This window comes from Anas acuta, chromosome 7 (assembly GCF_963932015.1).
Source record: "Anas acuta chromosome 7, bAnaAcu1.1, whole genome shotgun sequence".
NCBI classification, from domain to species: domain Eukaryota; kingdom Metazoa; phylum Chordata; class Aves; order Anseriformes; family Anatidae; genus Anas; species Anas acuta.
The window spans coordinates 1,930,945-1,956,807 of record NC_088985.1 but is presented as its reverse complement, the minus strand read 5'-3'; the positions used below and the strand labels follow the sequence as shown (position 1 = coordinate 1,956,807).

Here is a 25,863-nt window from a genome sequence, read left to right as displayed (position 1 = left end):
ATAACCAGCAGCCGTAAATTCGTGGCCAGTCTTCCCCAGCTGACAGATAAGGCCAAAGCAGCCCAAAGGGTTTTGCAAGCTGCCAGCCAAGGTGTGCCACCTGAAGGCAGCAGCCAGCTGCCTACTTTCGGCTGCGTGCTGCTCTCCCAGGGAACCCATCAGGTAAGTGCTACCGCCCTGCTCCAATAAAAATAAATCCTCCCATCCTGCTCCTCTCAATTTAATGCCCCCCCCAAAAAAAAAAAAAAAAAAAAAAAAAAATCTCAGACTCTCAAAGCAGCTGCTTTGTCTTCTTGATCCCATGAATGGAAAGAAATGGCTCTAAGGAGAAGAATGGCAGGAATGCACCAACTGGCTCAGTTTCGGGAGGATGGGGTGAGGCTGCTTGCAGTTTGTTAAGGGAGCCTGTGGCAACCACCATCCCAAAGCCTGCTCCTAAGCCGGCTGTTGCAATGCCGTGCCTCGCCTTGCACATGAACGCAGGAAGCCAAAAAACAGCATCTGCAGGCGGTGTTCTCCCCATCCTAAAATACCGCACCGGGCCCACCAGTGGGAATCACAGGCAAAATGTGCAAAACATGGCCACGTCTTCTGTGCCCCTACCAAAACGGGCTGCGATGTGCTCACAACACTGCCTCTCTGCACAGCTCCTAGGTTTTAATATCTTTGCTTCTAAACCTTTCAAGGATCATCTGTCACCAAATGCACCCACTCAGCTGCCATCTTCCAAGCTAAAAACATATTTGAAAGCTCTCAATTCTGCAAACACCTCCCAGGGCTCGCCAATCAAAGCTCAGGTACCGAGCGGGATCGCTGACAGGCAAATGTCACCTTGCTGCCGCCGGCTGGGGCAGCACGCAAGGAGAAGCTGGAGATGCATCACTGAGTACATGCATAAACATTTTCCTCCTCCTCACAGCGTTTTTGTTTTCTCCTGCCTAATCCACTCCAACCCATTCCTTACTCCTTTCCCAAAATACTGTCTCACCTGTCTGCAGTGGAGGGTGAGGAGAGAGATGGCAAGACCAAGGGTGTCTAAGGGCTCTGGATACGGCTCCTTGCCACTCACATTTGTGAATACACTCCTTTTTTGCCTTCTCTCCTCACCAGGGCACAGTTGGCCATTCTTTTTGCCTTTTGCCCCAGAGAGAGTGTCTCCAGCACCTCCTTCCGGGGCCGTGGTGCCCTGGAGGTTTGCAAGGGAGGGCTGGACAATAATTCAGCCCTGAACAATGAGGATGAGGCTGGACCTATTGCCTCAAAGCAGCCTCACCAAAAACAAGGAGCCCTTGTGTTCCTCTCCACTGCAGCGATGGAGATACCCAGAGCCAGCACTCTTGCAGTGAGCGCTGTCTCTTAAACCCCTTTGTGTACTAAGTGCTGGAAGTGCAGCAACATCTCAACCAGATTGTCTCAAGGTTTTTCCTTTAGTACGTAGATTTTTTCCACTATCAGCAAGAAGCACTGAGAAGTAGCTCTTGTGAAGAGCATGCAACCGCTCCAGCCTTCTCTAGGAAATCCTCCCAGTATAAAGATCATTTGGAGCAGATAAAGTGCAGAACAGAAAAAAAAAAAAAAAACAAGGTCTATTAACGACACAAAAAGTGCACACTGCAGAGACAAAAAAGTAATAGCACGCTGCACTGTAATTGGTAATATGTTTAGCTTTTTATATCACATTAGGGACATACTTAATAACACAAAAATGAATGCTTGTGTCATGCAAGGCAAAAGGATGAGCCATGATGAGTGTATAACAGCACAGTTTCAGCTCTTCCTCCCCTTGCACGCAAACACGTATGCCAGAATCTTGCTTTTTCCTTCCACTGGAGCAACCACAAGAGGTTCTTCTGGCTTCCTCCCCTCAGCTAAGTTCCCTGTCCACGCCTGTCTGCCTCTGTGTCTGCAGGAACCCCAGACCCCCTGTCCTGCAGAAAACATCCAACGTGCTTTGGCTGTAAGGTGTCTTTCTGAGCCACAACGGACAGAAAGCTGGATTTTCAATGGCCTGCCCCATCAGATGACCACAGTGGTGACAGGGGTGTTTGGTGCCACCTGCAAGTCCTTGCAGGGGAGCAAGGGCCACCAGGGGCTCCGTCTCATGTGAAGCCTGTGGGGCTGGCCTCTCTCCAGGACAGAGCAGACATTTTCCACGTGCCCAAGGCAGGAGCCGCAAGCAGTAGTGGGTGAGGAGCACTGGTCCCTTCAGGCCAGCTTTTCCCCCCCGCCAGGAAGGGCTGCACAGCCTGGCGAAGCCAGCACAACACCCCATGGGCTGGATCCAGCCAGGAGCAGCCTCAAAATGATTCAGCCGCCTTAAGAAGTCTCTTCATGCTTGCCTTAAGCAGCAACTTGTTCCAAAAACTGCCAAAGTAAATACTTAGTGATGTTTTGCAGTTACCACAATTAGACACTGACTATGCCCCTGCTTTTCTCAGCAGTCCCAGCGCACTGACTATGTAGAGCAAAAGGAGCATTTAGGCAAGGAGAGTCATGGAAATGCAGTTTTCTTTTGCTTGCAGCCTTAAGCTACCAGCAAATGAACCCAGGGACCAATTAAACTAAATGTGAGGAAGCAGATCTAGTCTTGGAGCCACGATATACATGATATAAAGGAGGTGAAGTATGTAGAAAACATCAACTCAATTGACATAGTTGCAAAAACAGACTGATTCTGTTTTCACACACGCATCTGTGAGACTGGGGGAAGCTGCAGCCTTTGAAGGAAGGTGGGAACAGAGCACCAGATCTGATGCCACTGATTTGGGACAACCCACGCTCAGTGGCCATTTTATCTTTGCCTTTCCCCCGCGTGCCATCTCGCTGTCACAGCACAGGGGCAGGAGTGCTCAGTGACTCATCCCTCACCCAGCCCATGCACCAAGCAGCACGGGGTCACCACCAAAGGACAGAAATAACTCTGTTGGATCACACAGCAGGGACAGCATCCTGAAGCCCTACACATCACTCGGTCACGAAACGGTCAATGTGGAGGCTACCAAAAGTTTCCCAAGCTTCACTTTTCAGAGGCAAGACCTTTACAGAGCCACTGACCCAGCCAGAAACCCTACAGCTGCACAACGTAAGCCCCGTGCCACCTTCACGTTAAGTTGCTTCAGAAGGGCACTTAGGCAGAATACAAATCTGACTGATCCAAGCAACCAGGTGCTGCTCAGTGGGGAATCACACATCTGGGGTCAGATCCTGTCTTCCTGCATTCATTCCTCTGCTCCTACTGAGCTTTTCAGTGTGAGATCATATCTTTGTTTCTCTTTGTATAGACTGTATGGGGCTCTGACTGGCAACAACAGCTTCTCATGGCACATTTGGGAGTAGAATTTTTGGAACTGGCATTCAGTGGTGTGCTGGTAAATACTTGGGTTGATCAGCAGTGATATAACTCCTTGCCTGCCCCAGGCGCTGGCAATCCAGGTGCTCCTTCTCATTGCCCGTTTGGGCCCAGGGCATTTCTTATCTCTTTTCACCATAATGTGCCACTTTCCTACCATAATTGCTCTGGTTCTTTGAGCTGATTTATCCTACCTTCAAAACAATTCATTTATATCTGAAATTGGATTATAAATAAACATGGATTACTCTACCGCCAGTATGAAAATAACCAGTGCGTTGTTATCATTATCTTATGGTGAACGCATTGTGAACAAGTGCACTGTCTATATAATCAGATTAATTCCTCTGCTTATTAGAAAGTATTATGTGGATGTTTCAGGTATTTATAACAATAAGCAAGAAACATTTTATATCTGCATTTTATGCAGCTGGACAGACTGGTGTTCCTTAAAGGTAGGCAGGCAACTTGACTTTGTTTAGAAACAGATTCATGCTAGAATTTACACTGAATTCTTTTTCTAACAACAGCTCATCCTGGGCATATTTTACTGAAATACCACTTTTATTCAAATATCTATCTGTTTCTGTCCACAATTCTTAGCTTGCAGAATACATTTCCAAAAAGGCTTTGTACTCCACGTTGATGCCCCGGTCATTTAAGGCTCCAAATTAATGGCCATATTCCACAGAGAACCGGCTCGTTAAGATACGAAGGCAACACCCATGAATCATCCAGGCAGAATCTGCAAACAGGGGATCACGCTGGGTTTCACAAAGGTTTTACAGCGCTCCACTGACTTCCATGGCTATTTCTTATTTATGCTTGGGAAAACTTCACCAGGTTGGGCTCCCTGAGTGTGTAAAAATGTTTATGCTCACAGCTTTGTCACAGTCTGCTCGAACTGATTGCTCTACTCATCAGAGCATTAGAGGCCACCAACGCCTGATTTCCTCCGCACTGCCAACATCTCTCGACTGACTGCCCTGCTGCCTTGTGTGCATCACAAGGCAGCGCTTTTCTTCTCACCTGCACAGTGCCCACTTCGGATCACGTCTCAAGCCCTGGGCAAGATGTGGGGCTCCAGCCTTGCTGTCACTGCCTGGACACCACCATGCAGAAACCATGGCCAGAAAACCTGCAGTTACTCTGGGCAAACCCAGGGCTAGGCAAACCCAGGGCTTCCAGCCCCTATATGTCCCGTGCTTCTGCTCTCTGCACCGAGAGTGCAAATTCAGAAACAGTTGGAAAATCCCCCTGCTCCTTTACAGGTAAATATACACGTGTCTTTTGTTTTGTGTTGTTTTCCTTTTTTTTTTTTTCCCCCTCTTTCTCACGTAAAAGACAGGACTGTTAGTAAAAATGCAGTTTTCAGCTCATGATTTGGGCATGACATAGTGGGAAGCACCGTGTGCCCTCGCCCTGCTCGGTGGGTGTTTGGCCCTGCTCTGTTCCCTTACATGGCCTGCAGCTCTGCTAGGCACAGCATTCTCCATATTCCTCTTTCCACCCCCCCATCCCCTCCCCGCCCCCCCCACCCCAAGCTTTTTAAATCTCATTGCTTTTAGGACGAGAGAGCCCAGCACACAAGGAGCAATGCCGCCCTCTACTGCCCTACTCACGGCTCCAAGGGTACAGCTACGCTCACACCAGATACCTGGGGAATCATCACCAAACAAAAAAGTCAACCAAATATACTGTTGGAGCAAAAATATGCCTGGATTTTAAAAATGAGGAGGGTGACTGCCACAGAAGTATTGTTCAAACATAGCTTTCAATTCCCATTGATATGTTAATACATTGCATTTCTCAGCAAGAAGATAGGATTCACACTAGAAGTTTTTAACAAGTTTGCGTCTACAACTGTAAATAAATGACCATATGGTATATTAAGGGGCTTATTTATATAAAAGAGGACTCTAACATGAACTGTCTCTCTATATGTCGCTTACAGGAGTCAAACTCCTAGCCTTCTCTCACCTGAATATTCAGTTTACATGAAGGGCAAATCCAAAACCCTTTCAGAGGCATGGGAGCTGTCTGAGAGCCCTGCAAACCACACCTCACATTTTAGGTGGATTTGATTTACCACTCCAGTATGCATTCCCCTTAAAGAGGTGCAGATTGATTTGTTGGAAGTTTGGATCAATGATTTGATTCACTAATAGGCCTTATATGTGAGCCTTTAGGAGCTCATCGATTCGCACCAATTCCTGCCTGTCAGCTCAAAACCCAATACACATCGCCACTAAGATAACATGCAACAACTCTGGGCACGTGCCAAAAATTCATTGTGCATAAACCTAAACATCTCCATCTTTTAGCATTAGCAGAGGAATGTAACTGCAAAACATGACCGATTTGAAAAAGGACGACATTTCTTTTTTGATGTATACCACAATTTTGTATCTAGCCTCATTTCTTAAGATTTTTTAATGATTCATTTTTTCAGAAGTTTGAATCTTTTCATTTTCCCTTTATATTTCCTAGTAAACATTCAGAAAACTCAACTAAAATAAAACACCTCATGCTAATACCACTACACATACACATATACCCCTGAAATTGCTATTAATCCATCACCTCAAAAACAAACAAACAAAAAAAAAAGAAACAAACCACCTTCCTTCCCAAACTCCTCAGATGTAAAGAGAAAGTTAAACTTTGCAAGGAAATCTTATTTAAAAAACATTAATGTAATTTCCAGACGGAATTGGTATTGACTGGGCAGCAGAAAAGCAAATGCTGAGCAGAGAGGACTAAATTATGGGGAAAGAATCAATACAGGAGCCCAACTAGAATGGAAGATTTAAATAGATGTTTTTTCCCCTCAAGCTTTTATCTATTTTGTAGGGGACACTCAGGAGACAAGGTAAATAATATTTTTAAGAGGCAGATCAAAAACAATCAGATTAGGAGATTCAGGGAAATAAATTTATCCTCAGGCCAGAACGGTGCAGAACCCAATTCTTTGGTTGGCCAAGCGAGTTCAGCCCAGATTACAGCCAAAAGTAAGTAACAACATGTCCCAGCTCAGGTTGTAGACCAAGGCAGTACATTTTACTAGTCCAGCTAATGATGCTGAAAGAAATAGGCATGATATTGAGGCTAAGCTACAAAATATCTTTACAAAATAAGCCACAAGACATCTACCAGGAGATGAAGTTGGATATGTGCAGCCTACATCTGACACACAGCCCGTGACCGAGCACAATTCTGCAACCTGTGCTCTCTCAAAGAAACAAACAGCTGTTGTCAGACCACAAACAGATTTTGCTCCTCGATTCCTACACCCTGAGCTGGATTCGAAGTATCTCCACAGCATCTCCATGAACCCACATACAAAGGGGGAGCAGGAACTGCACCAGTCATCTCTTCACAACACAACTCGTCTCAAATAATGGTCTTATGCAGTCAGGAATGGAGAACTCATTTTGCACCTCACCTGCTGCTTCTCCTCTTACTTTTATTAAGAGGCATTACTTGCAATTACCCCAGATATGCTAATAATATCTGCATGCTGATGCATCTTATTGAAAAGTTGCACCAACACTTTTAGAGCTATAGTGGGTTTTAAGGTTCTCAGTAGAGATCTCATCACCTTGATGAGAGGGAAAACCCAGAGCAGAGTAAGTGCCAAGCCTTTCCAATTTATCTTGGGAAACAGAAAGGATTTCTTCCATTTTTCTCTCACTGGCCCACTTGCAGCATTCTTCCAATTCCTGACTGTTTCCAGTTCTAAAATCTCAATTAACACTAATTTGTTGAACCCAGAGTTTTGCATTAATGCAGTTCCCCTTTAAACTACTACATGATGTCTTCTCTTTACTGGAAAAGTCTTACTGTATATTTGGGTTTTGCTGCCTACTAAGCAGCATGCAGTTACTTACACGTGCTTGCAAAACTAAATCTTCAATTTGTACATCATTATTAGGACTTTGCCCATGATGCTAAGTCCTAATATAAAATAAAATAAGTCCTAATATAAAATAATGCTTTAATTATTTTTCCCCCTACCTGTCTACCTGTTGAGTGATGCATAGGAAAGAAACGGTAAAGTGTGCAGAGGTTGGGACAGGGCATCTGGTAGACAATTTCTTGCACTGTGCTACCAATACTTGGAAATGGCTGCAAATTCTTGCAGAGAGCAGTGATTAAAGCTTAAAAAGAGAAAGTACCTGTTTCCACCCCACAAAGGAAAAATGGCCAGCTGACCATGTGAACACAAATCCTATCAAACGTGAGAGTACACCTTGTCTGTTGATCACTCAAACCACATCATTTAACCCGTATTTTTTAACTGTAACTGTAGTTTATAGCAGTGTGGCTCATTTCTGTTCCTAAAAATGTAAAGCAGCCTAAAACGTGAACAAATTGCAGCTCACGATAGCTGCACACTTTATGGGTTATTTAACATAATTACTCATTCTTATCCTGGTCAGCTTGCTAAATTCATGTACTGTATTTCCAGGATGAATAATGTAGCAGGTATTAATTATTTATACCTCACAGCCCCTTCAAAGGAGCTGCTGGGAGCCCACACCAGGCAGCAGGGCCAAGTGCAGCACCGCCTTGTCCGGCCCCAACCCAGGGCTTACAGGAGGGAAGTGGAAAGGTTGCACTTAGCCACCAAAAAGGGTCATGCATTAAATCTCCCTACATCAAGCGCTTGATTTATAGGTGATGCCAGGCAGTTCAAAGGAGCCGGGAAAAGTGCATCTCCCTGCCAAGTGCCTTCCCCCCCCCCCCCTTCTTCTTTTATCTAGTCAATACAATGAATTTTAAGAGACAAGGTCGCAAAGCAGCAAACATCACCTCCCCCCTAACACGTAACCACCTTCTCTTGCAGAAAGCAGTACCTGGCACTCAAAGTGCTTCCCCTGGAAAGCACTTTGTTTGAGGGTCTCCAGAGCACCCAGGAAAGGGAGCTGTGTTAACAGGGCATGCCCACAGCTTTATCCCCACTTTTTGGTGTAAACGTACAGTTGGGCAGTCAAGGACGACGTGCAGATTTGTGACTCTCCACAAGTGCTACAGGACCCAAGTCTTGCCTCTGCATCCCTTACCACATTTCCTGCTGCTGCCTCTCCACCTCCTAGTGCTGGGGTGGGGACCGTGGCACAGTAAAGCAATGCACTACATCACAGGGACACCACAATGTGGAGGGAGTGTCAGCACTGAAAGGCATTTTTTGGTGTGCCAGGTAAAGGCATTACAAGGGCCAAAAGTCCAGAACTGAAAGACAGGCAAATTCAAATATAAAAGAGGCCCCTCGCTCCTCCCGCTGAGCAGATTTAAGTTTTAAAAGCCCCAAACCAACCATCTTTTTCTTGCCCAAACATATTAACTTATGAATCTTCCCTCTCGCTCTTGTCTTGGGGTCTTGCTGGCACGGGGAACATTGCTGCCATCCCACGGCTCCTCCATTCACGGCCGTGCTCCTCCCGCCACCGCGGAAAACATTCCTACGGCTGCTCCTGGGGGGTTGGCAGCTTTGGCCCAGGAATCCTTCCCCAGGGTTTAACTGATAAAAATACCAGTGTCTGAACAGTGCAGCCTTTCAATCTTGCCTGGTCCCCCTGGGCCAATGCAACCTCTGCTTGCATCTGTGGAGCTCCTCGGAGGTCGATGTGGTTACCCAGACGTACCTGAGGGCAACGCCGGCTATGTACTTTACCTTATTCAAACCATCTGCTTAAAGGTTTCTGGTCTATGAGCCCTTTTATGAAAGCAGAGGGTGGGGATGCAGGGCTGAAAGCACTTCTTATTCCCGGGAAGGCTCGGGGTCTGAGCAGCCCTCAAGCTTTTCCCTCAGCAACGACCTACCTCTGCTTGCCGGCAACTGAAGCGTTGTATTTTTGATCGCTTTTAACCACTTCCCAGCATTAAGCTAAGAGTCATCCTCTGCACAGCACCGCCTTCACTGGGACCCCGAGGGATGACCTGCAGGGTACTGAGGTTGCCTTGAGGGGTAACCTGAAGTCCAGGCATGAGCCTGTCATGGCCTTAACCATAACGCAGGCTGCATCATATGGCAGATGGCACTGAAACAATCCACGTGTGGTTAACCTCCGGGAGCGAAGGACTGCTCGGCCACCTCTGCCTGCATTCCAGAGCTGACCCTGGCTCTTCACTGGGCCTGTTCAGCAGCTTTCAGACAGCACCAAGAGCATAACCCAATCTGGCAGCCCCTAATGTACGTGATGCTCATCCTCAGCACGCTGTGGATAACACCACTTCTCCCCTATGAATGCGCGCGAACATCACCGTGTCCCTGCACTTCTAGCTGCCCTGTTCTCCCACAGCTCCATTCCCTCCTGTAACATCTTGTGGGTGGAGAGGAGATGGCAGAGCTGCCTCCTCACCATCCTCAGCCTCACGCCTGGCTTCTTCGGTGCCCTGCCCCCTGTCCTCCCACACCGTGGGACCAAGCCTTTCTTCCCTGAGCTACCAATTTCTCCACTAAGTTCATCTGAGCAATAGAAATTTAGGACCAATGGCAGCATGAGAAGGCAGAACTGTTGCTGCTTTCCAGATCTTTCACTGTGGGGCCAGGAGTGATTTGGGTTTTCAGAGCTCAGCCCCTGTTTCAAGGTGCTTCCAGCAGCCCCAGGGAAGCATCAATACAGAGAAAGGCTCTGTAGGCACTTTCTTCCCTCTGCCCCTGTCGGATGCTATCTGTCTGGCCGCTGTCACTGAGCAGTGCCACAGCAAAACCTTCAGCTTTCCTTCGGCTGCAAAGCCAGGTCCTTAAACAAGGGCACACTGCTGTTTGAAGGCACAAGTTCCTGCTTTAGCCACTGTTTTTAGCTCAGACAATGGCATTCTTAGAACTAGAGTTATGCTTGTGAAGTGCTTCAAAGTCCCAAACACTGTCCCTTTGCCACACATTGCTTCTGGTCACTGGGATTATTATTATTTTGGTTTTTTTTTCGGATCTACAGTTTCTTGAGGCTATCAACTGCAGACCTCCCAGCCCATGAACAACATCCATGTGAACAAATGCCATCCAGTTACCTGCTCAAAACCAGGGATACTTCTAACTGTCAGCACAATGTGCTGGCACTGGCAAGGAGAAAGAGCTTGTTTAATTCCAAGCTGCTGAACACATCTACAACAGATCTAAACCTCTTTGCCATGACCTCCCAGCTCTCAGCTGTCACCTTCTTGTCCTCCTGCTCAAACAAAGCCAGCTCTGCTGGAGCCTGTGGAACAGCCTCTGCCAGTGATTCGTCTTATTTAGGAGGTTCTGGCAATGTGAGTCCCGAACACACCTGCACCACATAACACTTCCAGCCTGCATTTTCATGTGGTGCTCTTAAATGAGAAGTATACTGAGAAAGAAAAATCTGTGTTTAACCTCCTATATTGGCTAAAGATCAATAAACTATCATTTACTTCAGCGTGCCAGGACCTACTTTATGAACTGATGAACACAGCAATTACTATCTGCTGAATATATCTTTAAACGTATACAAGTGAAAACTGTACCTGCACAGGCAAAAAATGAGAGACCACCTAAAGGTTTTAAAGATCAGCTGAGAATAGGATGACATTTCACTTCTTCAGGAACACTTGACTGTAGTGAAAGCAGTGCCTAAGCAGGTGAAATTGGGTCATAATTATCCCATTAGCATTGTGTGGGTCTGAAGGCTGCTCCAAGATAATGCCCGGAAAATGTTTCCTACACACTGGGAAATCATTACCTCTGTGGTTTCATTAGTGGAGCATTAGGCTCAGGCGGCTTCTGAGGCAAAAAGATGCTCGAGCAGCCAAAACAGGCTGAAACCATGACTTGACTGTTCCCCCACACCCAGTGCTCAGCGCTGCCTTTTTCCAGTGCAAGCAGAGAGGGAAGGGTCGTACTGTGACCGCAGGAGAAGAGAGGACCAGAAGACATCCCACAAGGCCAAAGCTGCCCTCGTATTCTTAGCATGGCAACTGCAAACAGCATAACCTAAAGAGCTACATAGGCCAGAGACACATCTATGTGCTGACATATATAGAATATATTTACTGCTTGTAGACCCATCTCTAGAACAAAAAGTCCACCTACTGCAAGAGAGCTGTGCCAATCCTGATGGTCTCCACATGGAAGACCACCTCTGCCTATGGCACCAGGCACCTAAGACAAAGAAGAAAATTGTTAAAATAAAATGAGAGAGAGAGGAGAGCTTTTGCAGAACAAAATTGAAAGGTTAGTGTGGCTTTGCCAAGACACCATGGGGCAGAGAGAACAGCCTCCTGCCCACCTAAGCACAGCCCGGTTGTAAAACTGGAATTGCACAAATTCCCTTTAATTCCCACAATTGAAGGGGGGCAGAAAAAGTCAGGATGTTAAACCCTGCGGTCATAGCTTCCTTAAGAAGGCAAAATACCGTTATTTGGCAAGTCCCTGGAAAATCCCTGGAAAACAAAATGATCCTACGGGCCAGCGTCTTAACAGACAAAACACAGAGTGGGACATAGTCTATGGACAGTCAGATTACTGCAAAATGGAGTGGATCAGGTCTTAATATGCTGGGATTTCAATTTTTTTTTTGGGGGGGGGTGGGCGGATGGGCGGGGAGGCAGACCTTGAGGTCTTCTCTACTGATGACCTTCAGCAAGTTTTGAAACACCAAGAAACACTCTGGATGGCTGGAGGAAAGCAAGCACTCCACAGATATTTTTAGAAGAGAAATAGAACAGCACAGATAATTGTTTCGGCTTGACATTGATCCTGGACACCCTTCAGGATATGCGATTCTTCATTTAATTGAGGAAGAAACGAAAGCGATATAATGTATATGGCTGTATGGAAAATAGATCTTACGAAGCCAACTAGAGAGTTTTGTTAAACTGCCTGCAAATTGGGTTGAAAAAGCATTCACAGCAATGTGACATAATTAAGACAGACGTAAACAGACTTACAAACACAAACTTCTTGAGCATGTCTTAGCTGCCAGTGGCTTTTATCCCAGCAGAGGAGAGTTAAAAGCAATGAGCCGCCGTCCAGCAGGCGTGAGAACGGGCAGCTTGTCCAGCAAGCAGCGGCGTCAGGACTTAACAGCAGCACCATGAAGTTAGACGAATCGAGGCTTAAAACACGGAACAAATGTTTAAGGCAGAGCAATTAGAGCAATTCATCTTTCCAACAAGCTGCAAGGGATCATGGTGCTTTCTCAGCTACTAGCAAACTTTTTAACCACATACAGAGGATTTTTTTTGTTGTTATTATTATTTTTTTTTAAAGACAAAAATGCACTAGACAGAACAAAACCTCCAAAAAGGCTAATGACCCATCTCCTGCAAATCAGGCTAGATGATCACTGCCAGCCTCACCGGCCTTATAACATAACCACTTGTGAAAACTGGTAATTTTCATTCATTCTGCTGCCATTCGACATCTCTTGGGCACACAGTAAAAGGGTTCAAAACTGAATATAAATGTAACAGTAGAGCCTCTTTCTATAAATCAGGGTTACGCGCTGAATTTACAAATGCTGTCAGTCCAGCATCCTGCAGACTTCTCAGCCCGGAAACCCAGACAGAATACAGATGTACGAACTTTATCAGCTCCGTATTATGCCTCACAATGTGAAAATGATTGCATGATGAGTAAATTCAACACCCACGCAAATAACTGCTGCTTCCAGTTCCTAATGAATCACAGGCCCAGGATGGGGTCAGAAGAATATTCATGGTGGGAAAAAACAGCTCAAATGGACTGTTTCGCATGCTTGCCTGGGCAAAAATGATTGCAGAAACACTAGCTGGGGAGATTAATGACATAATTTAAGCAGACAACTAACCAATGCATTCATGTGATTTTTCTCCCCCTATTTTAACATGTTATTTAGACTATTTAAAATCTCTTAAGAGTTGATTTTTATCAGATTTATATTTAGAAACAGGCTGAAGGAGAAGGAGAAAAAACATTTACCTCAAAAGACTGATGTTCTGCAGTCAACCAACCTAACATTAAAGGCAGAAATCAGTTTTGCCAACACCATTGTACTGGGGTAGCGATAGCAGATAATGGGTCAACCCAGTTAATAAGGTACAAGAGCTAATAATGAGCTGCAGAAGGAGCTGGGCAGCAAACGCACAAGTGATTCAACATCTCCTGGATGCAAATAGTCTCTGCAGCGAGCTGATTATATTCACTGGGATAGATTTCACCGCACATAGAAGAGATTAATCAGGCACCAAAATTTCTGTAAGACTGTCCTCCAGTTGACCCTAACACCATTTCCACTTCCCTTTCCCACGCATTTTTCCTCTTCTGCCCCCAAGCACATAATTTTATGGAGCAAGAAGCTGCTCCAGCAGAAATCCTCATTTCATACCCATCATACCCACATCAGCTAGGGCCACCTTTCCAGCAAGACAGAGGAATGAGCTTCTGCCTGGAGCTGCCACAGTCAATCCCGCTCCAGAAGACAAAACATCCACTTTGGCATATATTTTTTAAAAATAATTATTCTAATGTCGTGGAGGGAAGGGACAAATTGCAAAGTTCAACCCTCTCTGTTTTACCAAGGCTGCTAGACAGAAAAGCAAGCCTGGCAGAAGATGCAAAACATCAGGGTTTCTGCAAGGGAGACCAATTACCCTGGTCTACATTTCCAAGAGGCAGCCTGATCCTTCCCAGAACTGGGCATCTGATAATAAAAACTGCAGATCAGAATAAGGCATGGAGAGCCCGACTGCCAAAACCCTACGGTAATGCCCCAGCAACACTTATGCAATGAAAGGGGACGTACAGATTTCGCCCTTTACCTTGAGACAGATTTCTTAATGGAGCATGAAAAAAATCAATTGGGGGGGGCGGAGGGGGGGGGAGGAAAGAAACCTTTTATGTTGCTTTGATATTAATTTTTTAGTATTTAGTAGTCTTTTTCTGAGGGACTGAAGTCAGACACAATACCACCAAGAAGGTGGATAGTGTACCATCTACCCGGGCATTCACACACCTTGTGCATTGAAAAGCAACTCCTCATTGCACCAGGGAGCAAGCTGTGGCAGAGCTTGACTTTACCTTGCCAAAAGCCTTTAAATATTGATAATATAAAAGAGAGAGATGCACGCAGTCCTCAGCCCAGCACAAAGCATTTACAGCCAGCCAGGCACCAATGTGTACTCTGCATCTCATCTCTGCAGAGCCCAAAGAGCAAGCTGGAGGCTTGCTTCTGGGCTCCTATGTGAATAGAGGTAGCCTTGCAGGTTTTAAGTGGGTGCCCAAAAACAAGAAGAACAGGACAACAAAAAGGGGCGATGGTGAATTTTAAGTTACCCTGCAATCCTACTCTATACTGTCACCAGGAGAAGCTGGCAAAGGAAATGTAAGAAAAGGAAACAAACGGTGCAAATATAGTTTCCTTGGCCTTAGAGAACTCTCCATTTTGGAGCACTGTCCATTAACTGGCCGAGCATGAGGCTTCAGACACCTTAGGTCTTCCTTCCTGACCCTGCCATCTACCAACGCGCCCATCATGAGCAAGTGATTCACCTTCACATCTGCACAATGGGTGCAAAGAGACTCACTTCCAAAGGAAAACACCTTCAAACCTACAGCTAAAAATATCCCGTAGTGCCTATGGTGTTTTTCTATAAGGGACTACAAACATTTTTCCTATAAAAGCTGATCTTGGGATTTTTTCCTCAATGAGGGCAAAATGCTGCCAGAGCTGTCAGAAAGACTTTGTGAAATGGGCAAACCTAAACCTCACCACGTCCCCGGCCACATACCAGCCTCCAGCTTGCATCCTGTGTCACATTCCCAGCTCTTCATATCTACAAGTAAAATGGAAGATTTCATCTGAAATAGAAACTGTGTCTTGCTGCATCAACAAACAGCCTTCATTAGCCCTTATAATCTGCACCTCACCCTTTCAACTCCTTTGCTGATACTTTTTTTTTTTTTTTTAATAATACTTTACCACTTCCTAAGAGGAACATGTCTTCCACTACTCACTGCTCCATGCAAATACCATTACTGATGCTACTTTCCCTTCACATGAGCTCTGCGGCTCTGTCTTCACCCCATCATGCTGGTGGCTCCTTTTGGTGGATCTGGAGCCCCACCACAACCTGGTAGTGATTTGGTCCCATGGGCAAACCTGTGGCCACATTTGGGATTGATTTTGAGCCCCAGAGTGGAGATCTAAATGTTTTTCAACCCTTAGATGCCAAGGAAATGAGCAACATATGTATTTGGGAGTAACTGCACAAAAACAACCAATGCAGAGTCATTTTGTTGTCCAGTCTATTATACAATACAAACAACTCTATTCTCAATGCATTCTAAACATTTAGCAGTGCTAGGAATAACACATATATGCATTTAAGTAAAATAAAAGCCTCACATAGAAAGCTATCAACTCAAAAGCACAAATATGCCTTTGTTGTTTTTTTTTCCTCTGACCCAGTGGTTTTTCTTCAAAAGGTTCTTGCAGGTACCTGAGTTTTCGTTGTTTGCAATGATAACTTGAATGGTCTGAAAGTAGAGGCAGCAAAAAGGAATCTGAAACTGTGGCTACTTTAGCAGGCAATTTCTCCAGGACATCTCCCATCCTGCCGCTCAGCGCAGTGGAAACATTCACATAAATCAGATCTGGTTAAGCAAACATAATGTACCTCAGAGTCATAAAATGCATTTTCTTCCCCACTTTCACTGAGCCTGATTATTCATTGTTTCTTCTTTTCTACACCAAAACAAATTCTGACATGCTGCTGTCTGCTGTGCTCAGGCTTTGTGTCTCCTTAGGTGCCCGAGGGTTGCCCCTTGTCTCCAGTGGGACAAAACGTTCATTGCCACCGATTCCGATATTGAACGTCAAAATACTAAATCTGTTTTACAGCCTTAAAAGCAAACCAACAAAACCCTTTTTCCACCACATCGCCTCAATTGCACAGGAAATACACAGCCTGTGTGGAGAACCACCCCCCTGTGCTGGAAAAATTAATTTCATAACACAAGAGCCACACATATTGGGGTAAGGGTTGGGTAAGCAGGCAAGTCAAACCTCAGAAATCTGCTGGTTCCTGCTGGCCTTTCTTGGGAGCTCCAGTACAGAGCTGGGAATAAAACCCCACAGCTGTAGGTGGGATGAAATGCCACATTGCACGGAAGCACTGTCCTGCTGCGAGCACAGCTGCAGCTCCTTGCTGGTAGGTGAATGCCGCGAATGCATTTCCACCAGATAAATATTCAGACCCAGGTTAGACACTTGAAACAGGAGACTGTAATCTTGAGCAGATAAATATCCCATTGTCCTCTTCTAAACAGTGTTATTTCCATTCTATCAGTGATCAAATCAGCAAGCAAACCAATGCACGTTAGTGAAGTAAAGCTCTCATACCATTACTGAACTACTGAAGACCACGTTATGGTCTTGAGAGGAACTAGAGCTGGGACCTGTGCTAGAAAACTGCCTGTGCCTACAAGATGCACTTCTCTAGCTAAACCTTGCCCTGTTACATGGGAATAGAAGTCTACTGTTTGTTTTTTGCTTGTTTGCTTTTTTAAAGTACAAGATTTTTTCTTGGCCTGCCAAGGTGATCTGTTATTTGAGGAATAGGAAAATATTCTCTTTCAAAGGAAAAAGTAAGAATCGTCTTTGAATAATTATAGGATGACTGCTACTTTCTTAACAAAAGAAAACAGGAAAAGGGGGGGAGGTGTCTGCCAGAATAAAATACTCTGTCATTTGGTTGTTTCCCAGCTTCCCCTGGATTTCACTTGAATCACCAGAGCGAGGCCAAAAAGGAGACCAATTTCAGCTCTGATCCACGGAGCTAGTTCATTACTTTTCTGACCAGAGACCAAAAGTCTGCCAGCACACAGCATACTGAGCTCAGCACATGCAGCTGTCTCGCTCACCTCGGTCCCGGTTTGGTTTCTCTTACTGCAAAGGTCTCCAAACAAAAAGGAAGCTGGCACCGTGGCTGAAGGAGCGCATCACTCCCATTGCAGCAGGAAGCCACGAGGGCAACGAGCATCATCGACACCGGTGGCATTAGTGACGTGGTGCATCCAGTCTGCATGCTCGCTGAAGGCATTCTGATGATGAATTAGATTTTAAAGGCTTCTGTAGACTGTGGAGATGCCACTTCTTGCTGCCCTCCAATGCTCGCTAAAAATAAGCAGTGGCACAGGAATACTGTGCAGAATGCACCCTCTCGGTCCTTCTCTATGGCATTGGTGGAGCTGCCCGTGATTTAAACACCCGGTGCCCATCCCATTGCTCTTTAGGGACCACCTCCGTGTGAGCAGAACTGAAAAGGATTTGCAGAAAGAAGGGGGCAAATCGTTGCATGGGGCGGCAGCAGAAAATGGGCCAGGGCTGTGTAGGAAGGGATTTCCACGCTCTGTTTTCTTCCCCCACCACAGGGATGTCATGAGCAGAAAAGAGGCATTCACAGGCTTGTCTCTGAAGGGCGAGACATGGCTTTAATGTAATGCAAGGCAACAAAACACCTTAAATCTTAAAATCCTCGCTCTAATCCTCAATGCCATGCTCAGTGCCTTGAGCATGTGCTGCATTCATCTTCCAGGAGCTATGCCATGTTATTTATCTGTGGCTTTCTTCCTCCAGTCATCTTCTCAGACACCACTGCCCTCCAGTGATAAGTGCTGGGAGATGAAAAGAAAAAAAAGCCTTGGTGTACCCTTGGAGACACAGCCTTGTTGCTGCCAACACTTCCTGTGTGTCTGCCAGAATAAAGCAGCTTCCCAGCTATTTTACCAAAGATCCTCCCCCCCATGCCACAGCCTGTGCTGCATCCCGGTTGTGACTGCAAAAACAACCCCCATCCGTCTGGGATCTGCTTCCCACAGAACTGAAAAAAAAAAATAAAAATAAAAATAAAAAAAAAGAGGGTGTTTTACACCCCAGCCATAAAGGGATTATTGCACATTGCATCTGTGGGAGCATGCCCAGCACCACAGTCACCTCCAAAACTCCTTCAAAGTACTACAAACAGCCCAGTTGGAAAAACCCTTCAGGATGTCTTTTTTCAAGTTTCTTAAATTTTACCTTCCAGCTACACCCACTGATTCCAGCTACTGGAGCTGCATTTTGGCTTACAGCTACAAAGACATCAACCACACACGCAAACTTCAGCATACACATGAAGTCATTTAGAGGGCTTGGCTGTATTTCTTTGGGATCTCAGCACATTACCTGCTCAAGAAATTACCTCTAGTTACAATTCCCAATGTCATAGACTGCAGGATATAAAATACAGAGCAGGGATGAGCAAATACTCATCTGGGGGCACTTCTCTGCGTGTGAAACATTAAGGAGTTCGAAGAAATTAAACAGTGACAATATTACAGGCAGACACATAAATGGAAAGTAGAATTACAAGCTACAGAACCAGATCCCTTATTAAAAAAAAATTCCGCTTTGTTTGTAAACAGAAATTATACATTTATTGGCCATTTAAAATACCAGCAGTGATTTTATCTTGGAGAATTCTATAGGAATTTCCAACAAAGAGCAAAATGCAAAGGAAAATAACTCAAAATTGCCATCGGGTTGCACTTGCTAGAACCAGTCACAGCCTTGTACTTCATTACCACAAACCATATGTCAAAAAACATACGATAAAGCTTACTTACATCTTCAGCTTCTACTTTGCTACCATCTCTATCCCAAATTGTACATCACTGCATGTCAAGAATGCTTTGATTTTGTGTTCACCTACTGCTCTGCCAGTATGTGCCATCAATAACATACCTCTGATAAAGCTCACCATATATTACCCTGTAACATATAATTTCCTGTTCTGCTGTTTCAAACAACTGCAGAGTTATACCTACTCCATTACACTGGAAGCGAATACATCAGAGTGCATTGCAAAAAGCCCCCCAAATATGATTTTTACCACGCAGCTAGGCTCAACGGGAGAGAAGCCATGGATTCAGATGGACATTTTTATTTAGCACTGCTATATATATATATATATAAATCAGTTTGCTTGCACTATGGTGAAATGTTTTCGTTGGACGCCACTTTCTGGTGATTTATTCACACCTCTTCCTGGGTAGCGAGGAAACCAATCCATAACTAAGGCAATCACTTATTAACCAGTGATCGGGACCGAAGCTGGAGGAGGTCACAGGGCTACAACAGCCCCAGCCCTACTGGAGAGGTCCTGCAGGCTGCCCCGGGAGGCTGTGCCCAGGTATTCCCCAGCCTCCCTTGCACAATTCCGTAAAATACCTGGGCTTTGCCCAACACGTGAATTTGAGCCAGAATATAATCATGCTGCTTGGAAGTGCCAGTGGGCAGGCTTGCAGTGCCCCAGCTCCTGCTACACCCCCTTCCTCCAGCTATTTCAATGTCTCCTCCACATGCGCGCACTTCCTTTGCAACTACAGGGCCGTATTACTAATGCAACAAATATGCTCAAGGAATATCTATGAGCAAAAAGTAGGGGAAAAAAAGGGAAAAAAAAAAAAAAAGACAAGGCTGAAGCAGTCTTCATCCTTTCCATCTGGGAGGTCATGGCACAGGGGAAAGATCTTGAAGAAACCCCTTGCCAAGCTCTGCTAGATATTTTCCAGGAACTGCATCAGCTCCGCAGGCAACTGAGTGCACATCTCGGGAAGGCTTTTTTCCCAAGCTCCTCATTAGTAGAGCTGCAAAGAGGGACATGTAGTGTTATTTTAGTACTTTTCAATCTCATTTCACTTTGATGCACTTCTCCGCCTGTGGGATTTTTGCTGGAGAATTACCTTCCCTGTAATGTGGCATAAAGTACTGACAAAAACTGACGTTGCGACTAAAAAGGAGCCAAATAAAGAGCTACTGTGTCCAAGTAGTTTATGGTACCACCTGTACCCACATCTAGGCACTGCTTTGAGGAAGGTGAATGAGACACAGAACCCTTTTCCCCTCCACACTTTTGGGGTCCCCTCCAGCCACTGCGCAGAAGCAACATGGCACATTTGCTAGAGCCCTTTTCCCTTCTGTATCGTTAAAATGAGCTCACATCAGAGATCTGAGAGAGACGCAGTTTGCCCTAACCTTGCCTGGGAGCACAGCTATGGTTTTAAAGCTCACGTGCAACCACATTGTGGGGGATTTGTAATCAAATCAGGAACACACTCCATAGGGGAAGGTGTGCCGGACAGTCACCCCTCAGCTGCAGGAAAATCTGCCCGAGTGCAGCTTGGTCCCTGAGGAAGCACTGACAGCCTGTGGCTGGAGGCAAGTAAAAATAGGCAGAGGGAAGAATGCATTGCGAGGGGGCCACTGGGAGCAGCCCTGCGTCAGCAGGGGACGGGCAGCCGCAGCCCCCCTGCCCCTCCGGGCCGCATCCTGCCCACAGGAACGTGCAGCAGCCACCAGCAAGGGTGCTAGAGCCTGGTGTCGAGGCACCGTGGGCTTTCATCAGCTCATGGCACCAAGAGAACATCCCGAAGCACACTCTAGTTAGAAGATCCCGCTAATTTTGCAGGGGAAAGGAGGCACGGCCCTGTCCAGCCACTTCTCCCATTAAAAATTAAAGGGAGGGAAATTGTTTCAATCGATTAGCCACGAACGATTGCTTCTCTTTCCCTCTCTGAAATCTTTCTGCTTCTCCCGCCAACCTCAGGCACCTCAGGGACCCGAGGACCTGTGCCACTCCTCACTTTGTGGCACCTGATAACCTGCTCATCTCCTGACTCCCCTGCACATCTCACCGCTTTGTGCAGACTGAGCTGCTCCACTTGGATCACCGGAGAGAAGGCTGGTCAAAAAACAGGCTCTGACTCAAGGCGCTCTCTTTGCAGTGTTTTCTGGCTGTTTGCAAATTAAATAACCCTCCATCAAACTTTCCTCCTTCTTATTTTCCTCGCTTCGGGCCAGCGATGCATTAAGGACACTGAAAGCAACAGGAGCACCTTAACCATTAATACTTACTATACACACACTGATATCATTGAATCTAATACAATTATTTCAGGTCAATCAGATTTTATTAGATTAATCCTTTCCTGTCAACCACCCAGGGCTGAAATACCTGAAGAACGCGCTGCCACAGCACACGCTGGATGGGAGCTGATCGGTGATGGATAAATGAGGGAAAAAGAGGCATTTCTTAGGGTGATTTAAAGGCTAAGCACGTGTGTGGGCTCCTCATGTCTGCTGGGGTGCTGCTGCACAGGTAACAAGGGATTTTTCCCCCTGCCTCCCCATTTTAAGGTCTGTGCCAGCCTCAGCGCTCTCAGCAGGTTTAGGAGATCGAGATGGATTTGTACATGCAAGCATGATCTCCCCACCAGAGGCAAAAGAAGGGCATTAATAATTAATGTCAAAAGCACTGCTGTCCCTGACACCCCACCTCTGAACTGAATTTGGGATTTTTGGAGACACTGCTCCACAGAAGTAGAGCTGCCTGTTTAACCCAGAGCTGCCCACCTATTCCTGATATTGGATGACCTGCGGATCCCAGACTGTCCTTCCCCACCCTCAGGCACCTCCGTAACACAGCAGGCCTGTGTTTTTTTGCCAGCTGCAGCACGCTCCCCCTGTGCGCCCCTAGGGACACGGCTCCAGTTGCATTGTCTTTCAGGCTTGGGCTGAGGCAGGATCAATGTCCCCTTGGCGGGCGATGAGATCATGTCTAAATTAACCGGACCTGGCTTTACCAGCCATGAGATGGGCTGATCCTGCCACAGCCACCACCAAACCCCAGGTGGTGGCAGCTGGGTGCCATACAGAGCCAGAAGCACCTGCTCTAACCCTCTGTCCAAGGGGTAAAGCCATTAATGCTGGGGTCGAGCATCACAGACAAACACACGCTCAGCAGCACATTCCCCAGTGCCTCAGAGAAGGCAGAGGGGATGAAAACGAGAGGTTCCTGCCGGGATCCCATCCCGAAAAGACCTCAGCAGGGTGAGGGCTGCTTGGCTGAGACCACAACAGGCCCCAGCACCTCGTGCGAAATGTTGGCCCCCACTGCCATCTTGTGGCAAACACCTCCCAAAACCAGCTACGACAGGGGGGAACCCGTCAAAAAGTTGAGAGCAAAGTTTGCTGGTGAGGTGAGCGTGGCCAGCTGAGCTGTTGGGAACAGGGTGGGGAAATGGATCCCATCCCTAAAGCAATGCTGGCCCTGAAACTGCTGCTCTGGGTGTGGACCAGCGTGGAAGAACAGACAGACAGGGCTGCCCAGATGGGTACAGGGCTCATACAGCCATTGCCTCCTTTTGGTTGTGGCTCTGGCACACCCACCCGTACCTGCACACAGAGATTTGTTTGCTGCTTCAAGACACTTAACAGCTTCTGAAGCAGTGCAGCATTGTGTTGGTACCAATACGGCTTGTTGACTCCAACAGGCAGGATTAAGCTGGAATTAGATATCGCACCTCTGAATTTGAGAATGCATTTCAAGTCATCCCCTCAGTAAATTCCACAAAATACAGGGATTATGGCTCGTGTTGATCATTTGTGCAGCACGAAACATCTTCAGATGCTGAAAAATGCAGATGAGAACCCCTTGGAGTTTGGAAAGCACCTTGCCGCAGGAATCAGATGGCTTTGCACATCCCCACATACCTATGTGGACACTCAACCTAGCCAATCACCTCAGGTACACCTCGTCATTTACTTTTTGCATTGTTTATCATTTACAGTGCCTCGCACCATGGCAAAGACTTTGCTTAGCAACTAGGCACCACTTCTCAGGAAGCACTCTCCAAGGCATTAGCGAAGTGCTTGGGTCACTGCACCAGCTCATCATGCCGTGGCCGGCTGCTGCCGCACCAGGAAAAACAACGGCACATTGACCCTCCTCGGGCTTCTGCATGCATCTACCAGGTGCAGCATCAGCTACCATCAAGGTCTGGAACAACACAAAGCACTTAGCGTGCTTAGGTACACAGGAATAATAATAATAATAAATATCACTGAACAAATACACATTAGTAAATCATTCATATGTATGTCTCTTTCCTCACCACACATCCCTTCAAGCAGTAGTAACACATCAAGAAAACTACAGGGAAAAAGTATGTTCCAGAAAACATAGATGATCAGCACCTTATGGTTGCAGTGTCCCAAATATTTTGATAAACCCTGGTTTACATCGGAATAGCTCCGTACACGCAATCATCCACACAGAAGCACTTTCCTTTCTTCCATTACAATCCATACAATTGTGTTCTTGGGAGGAACAACAGAAAAAAAAACATACTAACAGACAAAATCCGTCTTTTGGAACCTTTCTATTTTCACAGCCCTTTCTTCAGATCTTTGCAAGTCTTTCTGACTTTGGCCCTGCTGCATGTCACAGACAGGTTACAAGACACAAAGCATATTGCCAGATAGAGATACTCGATTTTCTCCTTCCAGTTGGGATTTCACTACTTCTGGGAATTTCTAGCATCCCGTTTTCAACTTCTTGGAAGTTTTAAACATCAGTGTATATTACATACAATCTAGCCAAAAATAGAAACAATTACACCACAGATCGATGTTTATTTATGTTCAGAGATTAAAAAGCATTTCAAGGCTGATCCCAGGCCCAGATGAAGAGGTTTCTGTGGGTACTGGTTAGAAATCAATGCGCAGGAGAAAGGAGACTGGTCTAAATATTGGATCAGGGGATGGTGCTATGGAAGGTGTCTCCAGGTTTTAGAAGAGAGGCGCATCGCACGCCTCTCGAACCTCTCACAGACCTTGTGGGTCGAGCAGTTAGACAGCATTACCAGCTGCTGCGGCTAAAACACAGGCTTGAGACTGTCAGGAGGGCAAGTTCCCCCCCTTCCTACATTAGCCAAAATACCATCAGCAGTTTTTAAGTCAGAGACGCCCACAGAGCCATTAGACAGCCCTGGCACCAGGCCGGCCCATTTATTCTTCAGGTCAGCATCAGGAACCGGAAAGCACCGCTGCTCCCTTGGTAGGGCTGGACTGCAGCAGTGCCCTGTGCCCATAACAGCCTTGCAGCCCCCTGGAAAAGGGTCGATGGAAGAGGGGGGGACGGTGCCTGCACTGACACTGAGCCCACTGGCGGGTATCAGCCTAGGGGGAGAGGTGCAGGAGGACCGGGTGGGTTGGGGTGCGATGGGGCTCAGGGGTACAGGGTGCAGCAGCATGTCATGGTAATGAGATGGGGAGGAATTGAGTGGACCTTAACTGAAAACCAGGAGCACCCCCAAAACAGCTGGGTTACTGAGCACGATGCTGGGGCGTGGGAGCAGCAGGGGGACATGTGCTGTCAGCACAGCCCTGCGGGCACATGGGGGTCATAGGATGTGCCGGGAGGTCCCAACCTGCTTTCTCCAGTGGCTCTGGGTGACAGGGAGAAGACAGGGACCTCGGGGAGGTCGTGGGGAGCTGAGGGAGCCCAGAGGGTGGGGGCAGAGACTGAAGCACGCGTGCGGCATTCACGGCCCCTGGGAAGGCTGCGAGTCGGGACTTTGGAAAAGCACTGGCAAAGTAAAGGGAAAGAGAGGGTTTCTGCTCTGCCTTGGGCAGGGTGCGCAAAGGGATGCGCTGATCCAGGAAGGGGGGAACAGACAGGCTGAGCGTGTGGTTAGGGAAAAGAAAAAAGAAAAAGAACAAAAAAGGAAAAAAGAAAGAAAAGAAAAAAAAAAAAAAAAAAAAGGAAAGCCAAAAGTGCCCGGCCGATTCGTCCCCCCAGCATCCCCGGCGCCCACCTCTCGGCCTTGGTGAACTTGCGGAACGCCTGGCGGAGGTCGTGGAAGGAGCGGTAGGTCTGCGGCTCGGCCGAGATGCCCTGCGCCCGGGTGGTGCGGGGCCCGATGTGCGGGCTGGGCGCGGGCAGCACCGACTGGCACTTGTGCAGCCGGCGGCGCAGCTCCTGGATCTCGTCGTCCTTCTCGCCCAGGCGCCGCTCCAGCTCCCTGATGCGCTCCTCCTTGAGCAGCAGCAGCGCGGCGAAATCCCCCTCCAGCTCGCTCATCCTGGGCAGCGCCGCTGCCCCGCGCTAGCGCCGGGCCGCTCGCATGGAGCCGCCAAGCGGGGAAAGAGAGGGGGGAGGGAGGGGAGGGGAGAAAAAGAAAAAAAAAAAAAGGAAAAAAAAAAAAAAAAGAAAAAGCCAAGGAAAGGGGAAAGAGCTTCCGTGCTGCTCCGCGAGGCTGGGAGCCTGGAAATAGCAACAATTACCATGTGATCGGAGGGTGACGCAGCTCCTTGTAACTGGAGCCGAAGACTTGGGACTCGAACGAGAGCACTTCATAAATATTGAATCGCCGCCCGCTAATGAGCCACGTGGAGCCGCCGCGGCCCCGCCTGGCCCCCGCCTCCCCGGCACCCCCTCGAGTCCCTCCCGGGCACTCGGCATCCGCCCCTGGTCCTCCCCATCCCACCCCCAGGTCCCCCCCGTATCCCACCGCCTGCCCCTGCTGCTCACCCCACCCCGTGGGGTACCCCCATTCCTCCCCCGGCTCACCCCACGCCGCTCCCCTCAGCCTCTCCAGTCCCTCCCTACTGCCCCAAGCCCCCTCGGGCACCTGCGTCCCCCCCACACACCCCCAGGGGCACCCAGAGCCGCCCCCCCCCGGCCGG

The 25,863-nt window shown here is 47.2% G+C and overlaps 1 protein-coding gene across 2 annotated transcripts in view; it reads right to left on the bottom strand.

Moving 5' to 3' along the window:
• Positions 1-25,557, bottom strand: part of PRKG1 (protein kinase cGMP-dependent 1) — a 449,368-nt gene extending 423,811 nt beyond the window's left edge. The window contains exon 1 of one of the 2 annotated variants that reach the window (XM_068689510.1): positions 25,462-25,557. Coding sequence is in view for 1 of the 2 variants with exons in the window: in XM_068689508.1 (XP_068545609.1) it covers positions 24,993-25,258 (266 nt within the window). In the remaining variant the exon portion in view is untranslated. Of the gene's footprint in view, positions 1-24,992; positions 25,354-25,461 lie in introns of those variants that run through there. The other variant, XM_068689508.1, reaches the window with a different exon arrangement.
• Positions 25,558-25,863: the final 306 nt, after the last annotated feature.